We start from the raw sequence: 12313 nt of genomic DNA on the forward strand, positions 1-12313 counted from the left end.
CATGGCACAGCAGCAGTGCCAACCCCACACTGATCCCCCGGACCTGGCACAGCTCTGTGTCCAAGGAAAGCCACGGTGGAAGAGGGACAGGGACACGGGCAGGGCCACCTCTCACCCTGCTGGCTGCCAGAGGGAACAGGGACAGCAGCCAAAGGGGGAAATGGGACTTTTTCCTTTAGCTCTTTAAGTTCTCCTTTGAAAGAACTTCCTCAAGAAAATTTATCCTACTGCTGGGCATGCCAACAGGGTCTTTCCCAGCACGTAAATGTGGCTCTCGGACGTCTGGGGCCTCCCAGGTTTGGGGTTCCTGCTGACTTTGGAACATCAACACGCTCTGAAGGGAAAATAAGCTTTCAAGAAAGGCCCAGAATTCCCACATTTCCTGCCACACCACAGGGCTGCAAGCAATGCCACATGGACACCTAATCCCCCATGGGATAAATCCTGCAGAACACACAGTTGTGTCCCAGCCCCCTGCACCCCAAAACATTGATCTTCTTTCTGGAGCAGGTCACAAACTCCTTCACAGACTGGTCACTCTGCACAGACCCCAAACCAGAGAGGGTTATTGCATAAAACACTTCCACACACAGGGAAAACCTCTGTGGAAAGGACAGAGCAGGAACCTCCAGAGGGATGAGAAAAACAAACAGCTCACACAAGAGTCGCACCTTAGAAAATCCAATCTCAAAGTAAATTAGGTTTGTAATGATTCCCTGAATTCAGAAATGAAATGAGACTCCCAAACTGACCAGCTGTGTCTCCTTTTGCTTTCCTCTTCCCCAGGAAAAGGGGAAACCTTCCTCCCAGCTTGTGAAAAATTGCTCAGTTCCAAAGAGACCCCCAAACAACCCCCTTCCCAGAGCCCCGCAGGGGCAGGGAGCACCTGCCCAGGCAGGCTTCTCAAAATTCCCACCTTTTTAATTCCACAAAGTGATTGGATATGAGCAAATACTTCACCCTCAGTGCTGTAAATTAATAAATTTTGGGGAAAGAGTTAATCCTAACGCTGCAGGGATGTGGTGTCAGACACAAGTCCCACTGCACACGGAGGACTGCGGGTTCAGGGCCACGCTCTGGCTCTGGACATGGGCTGGATGCTGCTCTTTGGAATGGGAATGCTGGACCTGCCATCTGAGACCACCCAGAAACACCAGCACTGTCAACACCAGCACACATTTCATCTTGGTTTTAAACAGTCAAAACAGAAAAGAGTTTTCACTGACAATCTGCAGATTCAGGAGAACTCCTCCCTCCAGCAGCAGCATCATGGGGAACAGAATTCCAGAAATGTTTGGGTTGGAAGGGACCTTAAAAACCACCCAGTCCCACCCCCTGCCATGGGCAGGGACACCTTCCACTAGCCCAGGTTGCTCCAAGCCCCATCCAGCCTGGCCTTGAACACTTCCAGGGATCCAGGGGCAGCCACAGCTTCTCTGGGCAACCTGTGCCAGGGCCTCCCCACCCTCACAGGGAAGAATTTCTTCCCAATATCTAATGTAACTTCATCCTTTTTTTTTTAGTTTAAAACCTCTACCCTTGTCCAATCACAACAGATAAGTTTCTCTGTTAAACAGACATTCAGAAATAACAGAATGCTCCCACTAAAAAGAAGATGAATCCCCAAAATTGTTCACATAATTCAGTCAAACCTCTTTCAGTGCATCCCTCATGCAGTGTGGAAGCATCACTGAGATAAGAGACCAGCCTGAATCCTGCCTGCTGTGTCAACATCTTCATAGAAATTCCCCCCAGGTACAAGCTTTGTGGGATTTAATCCTAGAGGACTGATTGATATCACACTCTTCACTGGAGGAGAATTTCACAATCTAAGCATCTCCAGAGGACACAGACAATAGACAGAGGGACGTGGTCTCGTTGGGCACAGAGGATTTCTCCTTGTTCCTTATCTTTATGCTACAATCAAAACCACAACAAGGCACAACCTTCCAGGGGGTTTTAATTGCTCCTGGAAAGGGACTGATACAGTGAAAAGACAGCTTTGTGCAGGCAGTAGGGGGCAGTTTTAGGATCACGTCACTGGGTTTGCTTTGGTGGGTAAGGGCTGGTTTGTTCAGTCAGCACAAACCACACTGCATGCTCTGGCAGGGCAACAGGAGCCTGGAGCCACAGATCAACACCAGGAATGGATCCATACATTCAGGGCCCTCACCTTCAGCTACACTGTCTGAGAAGTGTGAGATAGGAACGAGTTTCATTTTCAAAGACGAGGATTTTCCAAGCTCTCAACACTCCTGGGTCTGTTTTGATGCAGCCAGGGGGGGTTGGGCTCTTCTCCCAGGGAACAAGCGACAGGACAAGAGGAAACAGCCCCAAGCTGTGCCAGGGGAGGTTTAGGTTGGGTATCAGGGGAAATTTCTTCACTGAAAGGGTTGTAAAGCATTGGAACAGACTGCTCAGGGCAGTGGTGGAATCATCATCCCTGGAGGGATTTAAAAGTTGTGTGGATGTGGCACTTGGGGACATGGGTTAGTGGCAGCCTTGGCAGTGCTGGGTTCCCTGTGGGTCTGTGACAGCCCAAGAGCTGTCACACTGGAAATTCAAACTCCTCATTCAGTGCATCAATAAGAGAGAGGGGAGAAAATCCCCTCAATTTTCACTGGTGCACAAGCCTGGGGTGCTCAGCACTGGCTAAAAATGACACCACGTTATCAAACTCATTCCAACTGCTGTGAGAAGCAAAGAACAAACAAGGGCAACCTTTAATCCTGGTGTCCTTTGGGAATTAGATTTGTGAGCTCATCCTGTTTGTGTCAGATTTCTGGAAGGGGTCAAAACAATCAAGAGATTCAAAGTCTGAAGTGTCCATCATCCTCAGTGACAAACATCGAGTCCCAGAGAGAAGAAAGTGTTTTCCAACAGCACAAAAACTGCCCTGTGAATTTAATCCTTACTAAGCAGGGGAGAAAAGAGGAGAGAAAGACAAGTTGTAAACACCCCAATCACATGGAAAACTTCCAATGGGAGCTCCAAACTTCTCAGACACACAAGAGAAGGCACAGAGTGGACTCTGGGATAAAAAACATCCCTAATTCAAATACTGAGCAATGGATTGAAGAACAACAGAGGATATTGGAGCAAGAACACAATTCTGGGATGATTTAGAATAGAAATTAGAGATAAGAGTTGCTGTCTGTGTTATCTCAACAAGTGGAGAGGGCTGAAGGGTCTGGGCTGATCTGAGGCTGTGCTGCAGGAGTGAGGCAGGTTGTGCATGGCCACAACCACTCACTTCCCCCACTCATCTCACAGTTTAATAAAACTGCTTTGCAATTACCCAGCACAAAGGGCCATAAAGGCTCATTCTAAGCCAAGAGAAGGTCATGTGTCACAATAACACGTGTCACTGAAAGCACAAGGATTTCACTGGCTACCCACTCAAACCACCCTTAAACTCACCACCTGTAATCAAGGGAATGATCTTGCACATTCAAAAGCAGACAAGGGGCAACTGCTTCCCCCAGAGGACACTGAGGTATTAAGCAAACCTCCCTTTAGGTCTGTGGTGCCAGTGGGTTTTGACAGAGGAATGAAGATGGGTGTGATGACAGCAGCTTCCAAAGCCACAGCACCCAGGTTTTTCAAGCTCACTCACAGGAAAATACCACTCTTACAACCACTGCAGTGATTTATGTTGCAAAAACAAGCATGGAAATGTTCACCCATGCCAGATTTGAGGTTCCTGGGAGGACATGTTAAGATACAAGAAGATAAGACTGTGTTCAGAGCTATTCCTTGGGTAGGGCTGCCAAGCCCTTCCACTCCTCATGAATAAAGGCACTGTTCGATTTTTTTTTCTGCCTCTTCTGTATTTTCTTGTATTTATTACAAAGCTCCAGAACCCAGAAAGAAACCTAACACCCCTCAGATGCTCATTGTTCCACGTTCACAGGCCTGACACACACCCACCGTCTGCTCCCCGGGAGCAGAGGGTCCAACAAATGGGAAGCACATCAACACCCGAGCCGGGGCCATTTGGCGAGCGGTGACAGCGCCAGGATCCCAGCCCTTGGAATTCAAACCCCCAGCTCTTTTCTCCAAGCTGCAGCTGCCAAGTGATCACATTTGTGACTGATCTCAGTTGCCTGAGTGGTCAGAGCTCTGTTTATTGCTCCCCACAGGCTGAGGAACCTGGAAGCAGCAAACACAGCATGTGGTGCCCGCAGCCACCTGGCACAGGCTTGGAAAGGGACCCGGAGCGTCGTGTCAGGGATGAGGATCCCCCAGGGCTGCCAGGGAGCGGATATTTCCTGCCTGAGCCATGGGATCACTGCTTCACCTGCAGCTCTCTGCTCTCTGCAGCTCCCAGCACTTGTCAGACGCTTCTGCTCTTTCACTGCGCTCATCCCTTGGACCAGGAGGGAATGTTTTCCCTTGTCTGAACAGATTTAGTGAAGAATGTGCCAAGGAAGAACTGCACCACAGTGATACTGGAGGGGGGGGGTGCTGACTATATTTATCAGCAGAGAATTTGCAAGTCAGAGCAGAAATCCACTTGTGTGTTGTTTTTTTTTTTTTAACTGAAAATCATGCAACAAAAATACAGTTTGATGGAGGAACTGAATTTTGGCATTTTCTAACAGATTTGATAACCTGTCTTTGCTACCTACCACAAAAGGATAAACTAAACTCAAAACACCTATAACTGCTGTTCCCTGTGTCACTGGTGCAATTCATACAATAGGTTTGGAGCACACCTTGATCAACAGGAACAGCACTGCCCTGATAACCTGTGCAGGGTTACTGCTTTCAGCCTGACTGGAAGGGGACAGGGGTGCAGGAAGGGTTCCCAGCTCCACATGGCTCAGAGAGCTCCCAAGACACAGCCCTGCCCTCTCCTCCCAGCATTACATCAGCAGAGCTGCTCCCCGGGAAGATCCAACCCCTTCCGGAACAGTGATGCTGAAACAACGCCAACATTTCACTGAAAACACAAGCAAACACCAAGGGAGGTATTACTGAACAGGAAAAGGAATCACACAAGCCATTTCTTTAGGGCCAAAGGCTGCAGGGAAAGCTGTTGCTGCCACCACAAGGACCTGCCCCTGAAGGGATGTCCCTTCTCCAAACACACCCACCTGCTGCTCCTATTTCCTGAGCACTGCAGACAACCCCAGGCCCAGCACCACCCACCTTCCAACTCAACTCCACTCATACTCAAGTGCTGAATGAGCTGCCTCAGTCCCTGAGGGACAAACTATCCCAGAGGTTTTAAGGCCCAGTCCCAGTTCTACACTAACCCCCCACGTCACCTGAGTTATTTGATTCACAACAGACACACTGAAGAGCAGCCCAGCCACGACAAAACCTTTTTATCTGTTGCCATTGCAAAATACTAGATTGTGACTCACCTCTCAGAAATACCACAAAAGATCAGGATAATCCCAGTCTTGGGAACACTGCGGGAATGTGAATTAAATCAATGCTTTTAAAGGCATCAAATTAATACAGGACACAGTTTTTGCTAGAGGGAAACTTTAACTGCTTCCTGTAGAGGTGCTGGAGCTGTTTTTAAAGGGTCAAGGCTGCAGTGAGGCAAGAACATTTCCTTAAGAGAGAACTTAAAAGAGGCAAATCTACAAAAGTGTGTTGAACAATTACAGTTATTAAAACTGGCTTAGGACGAGCTGGACCTGAACTCCAAAGCTGGGCAATCCTTCCTCTGAGTCCCTTCCACATGGCCAGTAAACATCAAACCTTCCCACTGCCCTCTCTGAACTGCCCAAACCCTCCTCAACCCCTGCTATGACCAAAGAAACAGCAGGGTAAACTATTCAGCTTCCCCACATCTAATTAAATGAGATTAAACTACTGGTTTTAGTCTTCCAGACATATCTCTAAAATACTATTGCCTCATATTAAACACACAAGTCCAAAAGAAAAAAAAAATCCAGAAGTTTTCAGCACAATTATTTTTTTTTAAACAAGACTTGTCAAAAAAAATTGATGGGGAAAAGCTGAAGAGCTTATAAAAATATTTTCAACTGTGTGATTAAAATTATACCACTTCTGCATGTCAGTCTCATGGCTTTTCATAATACTCCTTTAACATACTGGGAAATACTCATTCCAAGAGAAATCATTAGAGTATTTGAATTCAGATTTCACTCAGCCCTCTCATTCCCCTTCTGACTTATGTAACTCCTGATTTATTCACAATCCTCAGGCTCATTTAGCACAGGACTTCACACGAAGGTCAGCCAGTGTTTTTAACCACATCTCTTCTAGTTTCATTTTACCAGCAGACCACAAAATTCTAGATTATCAACTCCACGTGTTCCCCCAAAGATAAAACAGGCTGCAGTCACCATTTTCTCACTTGTCACAGCACAACCATCACATGTCTCTGTGGAAAAGTGGCTCCCCAAGCCACACTTCCCAAAATAAAAAAGATCCCTGTCAACTGGCAACCCCCTCTTCTGCTTTTTCACATTCAGTGCCTGTTAGCAAGTTGAAGCACCATTTCCAAATATAACACAAGTTGTTTGTGGGGAAAAACAACATGAAAAACATCAGGAGAAGAGATGAGCAGAGGAATGACTCTGCTGAATTCGTTATGAGCATGTCTGAACCCGGACCCAGCACTGGTGTGGTCACAGTTGACAGCACTCCCTGCCTGATGCTCCACTCAGCACATCTCCAATTAAATAAAAGATGCAGATGTTTCTTTCTTCCCCAAGTGGCTCAGCTCTTCTCCTTAACAAGAGTTACACCACAAGGCAGCTGCTCCAGTGGGTACAGAACGACTCTGCTTCTGGAATTTTGCTGAGAATGAGCCACTTTGTACCACAACAGTACATTTTTACCACTGGCAATTGGCAAGTGGGAATTTTAGGCTGTTCCAGATCCCACCCAGAGGCAGCTCAGCACCCTCACCACAGGATTCCATCCACAGTGGGAAGTTAGGATGCAGGAAGCCATCCCAGGGGACAGTCCTGCAGCGGGAAGTTCTTGTTGGACAACACCACAACAGCCTGACTACAGGAAACAAACATTTCTGATGGCAAGTGTAACGTGGGATAACTTTGGGATTCACAGAACTAAAGAGGGAGCCCCAGTTCAGATGAACATCTAGAACCAAAAGTGACATAACAAAAACCAGAAAATTCATCCACTCCCCTTCTAATTAAAGTGCATGGACAAAAGATGAATGCAATATGAATTGTATTTATGTAATCTCAGAAGTTTTGAGGGTCTGATGCAAGGGCTCCACATCCACAGCTCAGGGCTTCTTGAAGGGGTTCTAATTCTGCTGCACCTCCTCACTACAGGCTATTTCAGATTCTAGGCTCAAGCACAGCATGAACCAAGAAGAATTAACAGCATAAACACTCCTACATCTCTTTAGAAACCTCTTTTGGTCTTTTCTCAGCAAGGCAGTGTGGAAGAAGGGAAGAACTTTTGTTCTGCTCCCCCATTCTCAGCACACATCAAGTGACTTTGCTCTTCAAACTCCAAGAATAAGATTAAAAGTGGATGCAAATGTTTCCTTCCTGACATTTTGTATTTGGATTTTTGGGACAAGTCATGCAAAAAGGTCACTGGATAATGAAATAAACACTCCCAACATGATCCTCATCAGTGCCACAGGCTCTGGCTGCTCAGAACTCAGGGAGAAAAGCTGGAGCAGCAGCACCTCTCCATATCCTCTGCCTGCCCAGGACATGGGCTGGAGAAGCTGGACAGGGCACTGCTCCCCTTCCAGAAGGTCAAAGGCACGATGAAATTCCTGCCCATGTTCCAAAGCCTACGTTAGGGAGGTTTCAGCACTGAACTGGGTTCAACTGGATGGGTTATTTTTACTCCTGTGCTCCTGGAGGAGGAGCAGGACAGCCCTCCCAGCCCATCCCCACGACTTGGCTGTAGCTCCCAAACAGTTCAAATCACCAGAGCTGCAATAATACGGGAGTAAGAGACGTGGAACAGCTTCAGTGCCGTGAAAGGCACAGTGGGAACATCTAAATGGGGACAAGTATCAAAGTGTAAATTCCTGCTGGGCCCTTGGGACACGGTGACACCACCATGGGCAGCCCTGGTGTGCTTGTTCCTGGGACAAGGTGACACCACCGCCCTCCTGCCCCAACTCCAGACCTCCAGTCCCATCATCTGTGTTCAATCCATCACGTCAGTGCCAGCAGCACCTTGGGAACAGGCCCCTGGGCTGTGCTTTGGGATCCACCTGTGGCTGGGATAAGGCTTTACCTTGGTTCAAGTCTCTGTGTTTCCACACTGGTGACACACGGAGCAACAGGGCACCCAAAAGAGAAAACACACCCAGTTACACCCCGGGAGCCAAAGGCCAAGAGGTGACAGCTACAACCCCATCCTGAGGTTTGGCCCCAGCAGGGACATGACAGGACTGCAGTGCCATGCATTAACCAGAGGAATTCCAAGGGAAACCCTGTTAGAAGAAGCCAGAAGCATTAACCACCAACACAGTCCTGCCTGAGAGGTTACAGAGTCTCAGTCCAGGGGATTAATGTGCATTCCCAGAGTTTGTTACCTCTCCACAGTCCTCCAACTGCACAGACACACCCATCTCTAACGGGCTCACTCAGGGAATTCCAATTACAAGCCTCCAGGTCTTCAGACCACGGGTATGGGAACATGGGTCAGTTACTCTGAGCTTCAAACACTTCCAGAGGTTTCTACAGAAACGGGATTTAGTGTCACAGGAAGAATTTAGGGTCGAGACAGCAAGAGGACAAGGTGTTCTGGTTCAAACAGCACTACAGTGTCCCAAGGAGACTGGCTAAATCCCTGACAAACATGCTGGGAACAGAAATAAGTGAAACCCATGACATCCCTGTGGAGAAACCAGGAGTGAGCCTCTCCCATCCATGAGAACCTCTGCCACCACTTCCCATCTCCAGGGGGCCCTTTACTCGCCTTCTAACAGCTTCTGACCCCTGAGAGCACACACAGATCATCAAACTACCTCCAATCTTTAATTCTTTTAATCCCAAAGCATCCAGCCAGCAGAGCATCAGCCCAGTTTGGAAGCTGCACCACTCCCTGTTAGTGCATGGGAAGTTAATCCTCCTCCCTCCAGTGACTCTCACACCACACACACGCTCACACCACGTCTAACCTGCACAGCAAGTGAGGCAGCAGCTTCCACTTCCACACTGCTAAATGTGAAACTCAACAGTGCAACTGTTTGGATATATCAATAATGGAAAGACAATCTAATCTAGGAACAAAAAGCAGAGATCATTTCGTTAAAGATCAAGGTGTGGAAGGTTTCAGACACAGGAGACTGGACTTACCCTGCAGTGACTTTCCCAATCCCTGGCCCAGCTTCCACCCATGTTTCTGGAGTAAGCGGTGTCCAATATTATCCTGACAGACAGAACAGAGAAAACAAACCAAAAATATTCCAATAATATATTCTTCGCTTCCCGCTGACATTTAAACATGTGATGAGCAAGAGATCTTTCTACATATATATGCATGCAAAAAAAATGCTACTGAAAAGGCAATAGATGCCCAATAAAAGGGAAAGACAAATGTCAAAAATTGCTGGCTAGAATTTTTCCAGGGGGATGGGTATCAGGGACGGTCACTTTCTGATGGTGTGCTGGGCAACTTTTGTGCATCACGTTTAAAATAAATAAAAAATAATAGTAATAATAAAAAAAAAAGGCAATGTGGGAGAAAATAAAGTGTACCAATAAAAATTGACAGTAAAAAGCATAAAATCAAGCTATTTATACAATCATATCCATCACCTAGACAGCACCACTTAAGATTTTTTTGGTAAAGAAAATCTACAATGTGTTTAGTCATTTTGTTTGTGTGTCAGGCTTTTATAATACTGAGTAAGTTGTAAGTGCAAGACTGCCCCACCACTAGAAACCAAAACACAATCAGAGCAAAATCCAGGCTAGACTTGATTGGGTTTTTTTTATATATGTGTATATATATATATAAACTAGCATGCAGCCAATATTAAACTGAAAAAACAGTGAGGTTAGTAAAACAAAAAAATAAAATCAATTAAATAAAATGAGCTCAAGCACAGACTGGGTGATGCATTTCACATGTAAACTAACAAAAATACTAAGATGTTAGAATGAAACAGGCCTAGCAATAAGTTAACAGCAAGGAACCATTAGTGCATGTAGGGGAAACAATAAGCATAATGTCTCATCTTCCTAAACAAAAAAGCTATTTTGGAATAAGTGGAAAAGTACTGACGCAGCAATTAAGTGTCAGCTTTTGGAAATCGGGCTGAGCAAGGCTCAGGGTGGAAATTGTTGTGGTTTTCTGCAAGGTTTGTGCCCCCAGACAAAGACCAGAGCACTCAGGGCACCCTCCAACCATCTGAGCTGACAGCTCTGCCCTTGGTGACCACTTTACCCAGTTAGAAGCAGTGACCAACTGCCAACTCAGCAAAGGAGGACTCTGGGCTGGGACCACGTTCACCTCCTAATCACCAAAAATAAAAATAAAAATAAAATAGGCACTTGGTGGTTATTAATTCTCATAAGGCAAACAACTTGAGATATACAGAAATATCCTGAATTATAACAGGATCCATAACACTGAGGGTACATGGAACCTTAAAAAAGAATTATATATATATATATATATATATGTATGCTGAAGGTTTCTTTAATTAAATAACCAAGTCATCAACAGAAACCAGAGAACCAGTGGTTTTGTCACTCCACAGGGTTTGCAGAACTTTGGTGAATCAGCTTGAAAGGCACAACCTTTCTAAAGATATTGGCTGCATGGATATATTTTTCCTCAAAAAGATGTTATCAAGCATAAATTTTGGAATTTTTCCTGATATCCCAGTAAAGCACTGTCTGTCTGTATTTCTCAAGAAATAAGAGCATGTCTTTCCCATAGTACTGGCTCTCCCCCAGGACATAATTAGGGCCCCGTGGGGAAAAAAAAATTTGAACCAGGAAAAGTAAAGGAATGTCTTGGGATAAAAGCAATAAACCAGGATGGATTCCCACCACAAACACCACGGAGAGGCCTGGGACTGTCTGTCTGTTGGGAAGAGGAGGAAAACTTACCTGCAGGCACACCTGCCCTGAGCACAGAGTGCCCAGGCCTGGAGCTCCAGGGGCTGGGAGAAGGCACTAATTGTCCTACCCTGACAAAGGATCTTTGAATCCCTCTGTGCTGACAAAAATGGCTGCGTTTCCCAAAAAAAAAAACCAACAACAAAAAAACCAAAACAAAGAAAAAAATAAATAAATCCAAAGGACAAGGAGTACTTTGCATCTTGGCCAAGTGGAGATGAGACATTGTGCTGACTGTGTGTGTTATGAATGCACTAAAATAAAGACAGATGAAGCAGAACGCTATTCCAAAAGCAGTGCAAGTGGAGTGAAAGCATTTCCATACGAACCTGGCTTTAAAAACTGGGCTGTCAAAAGAACAGTTAAATGTAACACAAAGTAAGAAACTGTCCAATCACTAATGGTAGTTTTTTTTTTCTTTTGCTTTGTTTTCAATTCACTGCTTGCAAGTAATGTATTTATTAAAGAAGAGTGAAAGCATAAAATAAATTCAACAAGTCAAGACCAGCTGGGAGATTCAAGAGCGGTGTGTTGTGACTGACACAGTGAAGGGGGAAACAAATGTTAAAGGGAAAAAGAAAAATTTAGAAGGGTTATACACATTAGCACCACTTTTACAGAACCACTCAAGAGGATGGTCGCGAGCTGTTTGACATAAATTGGAATTATGCCTGAACATGGTCCTGTCTCAGTTCCCAGGAAGGGGGTGGTTTTCCCAGCCCAATTTTTTCCATTTGTTTGTTTACACAGTGGAGCTAATTTTAAATCCTGCTGAATTGAAATGGAGCATCTTCTGTTTCACTGAACAGGGAGGAGAACTCCAGTAATTTAATATTAATCTTTGAGCTGGGACCTGGTCATCAGTCTGCTCGTTTCCAGCCACGTTCAGTCTCCTCCCTCCTTTTCCAGTGGCTCTGCCGGCCCTTTGACAGAGGCAGACTGACAGAACTGCTCTTCAGTGCAAATGCTGCTCTAAAAATGAAATGACTGAAGGCCAGGCTTGCTGGGCTCCCATGTGGGGCCAGTCTGCAGAGCCTGGGGAGTAACCAGGGGTACTGGGACCAAAATTTGACATGGAGCAGCGAATGCTGCAACAGCCAGCAGCTTTTTTCATTTAAATTGCATTTTTAAGTGACAGTTCTGTAAAAGTACAGCCTCTTTCACATAGAAAAGATGGTTTTTTTCACAGAAAACTTCCTGTCCGTGTCAAAGGCTGTCATTCCTTTTGAACAGACTATCCTCAGCTGCAG

General features: G+C 45.8%; 1 protein-coding gene across 4 annotated transcripts in view; it reads right to left on the bottom strand.

The window, feature by feature from the left end:
• GPATCH8 (G-patch domain containing 8) overlaps nt 1–12313 on the bottom strand; it is a 53632-nt gene that overhangs the window by 21181 nt on the left and 20138 nt on the right. For 3 of the 4 annotated variants that reach the window (XM_064636407.1, XM_064636409.1, XM_064636408.1), the window contains 2 exons: nt 11393–11410; nt 9291–9363 (listed from right to left, as the gene is read on the bottom strand). Coding sequence is in view for 1 of the 4 variants with exons in the window: in XM_064636406.1 (XP_064492476.1) it covers nt 9291–9363 (73 nt within the window). In the remaining 3 variants the exon portion in view is untranslated. The remainder of the gene's footprint in view (nt 1–9290; nt 9364–11392; nt 11411–12313) is intronic. The other variant, XM_064636406.1, reaches the window with a different exon arrangement.

Source organism: Pseudopipra pipra, chromosome 26 (genome assembly GCF_036250125.1).
Source record: "Pseudopipra pipra isolate bDixPip1 chromosome 26, bDixPip1.hap1, whole genome shotgun sequence".
NCBI classification, from domain to species: domain Eukaryota; kingdom Metazoa; phylum Chordata; class Aves; order Passeriformes; family Pipridae; genus Pseudopipra; species Pseudopipra pipra.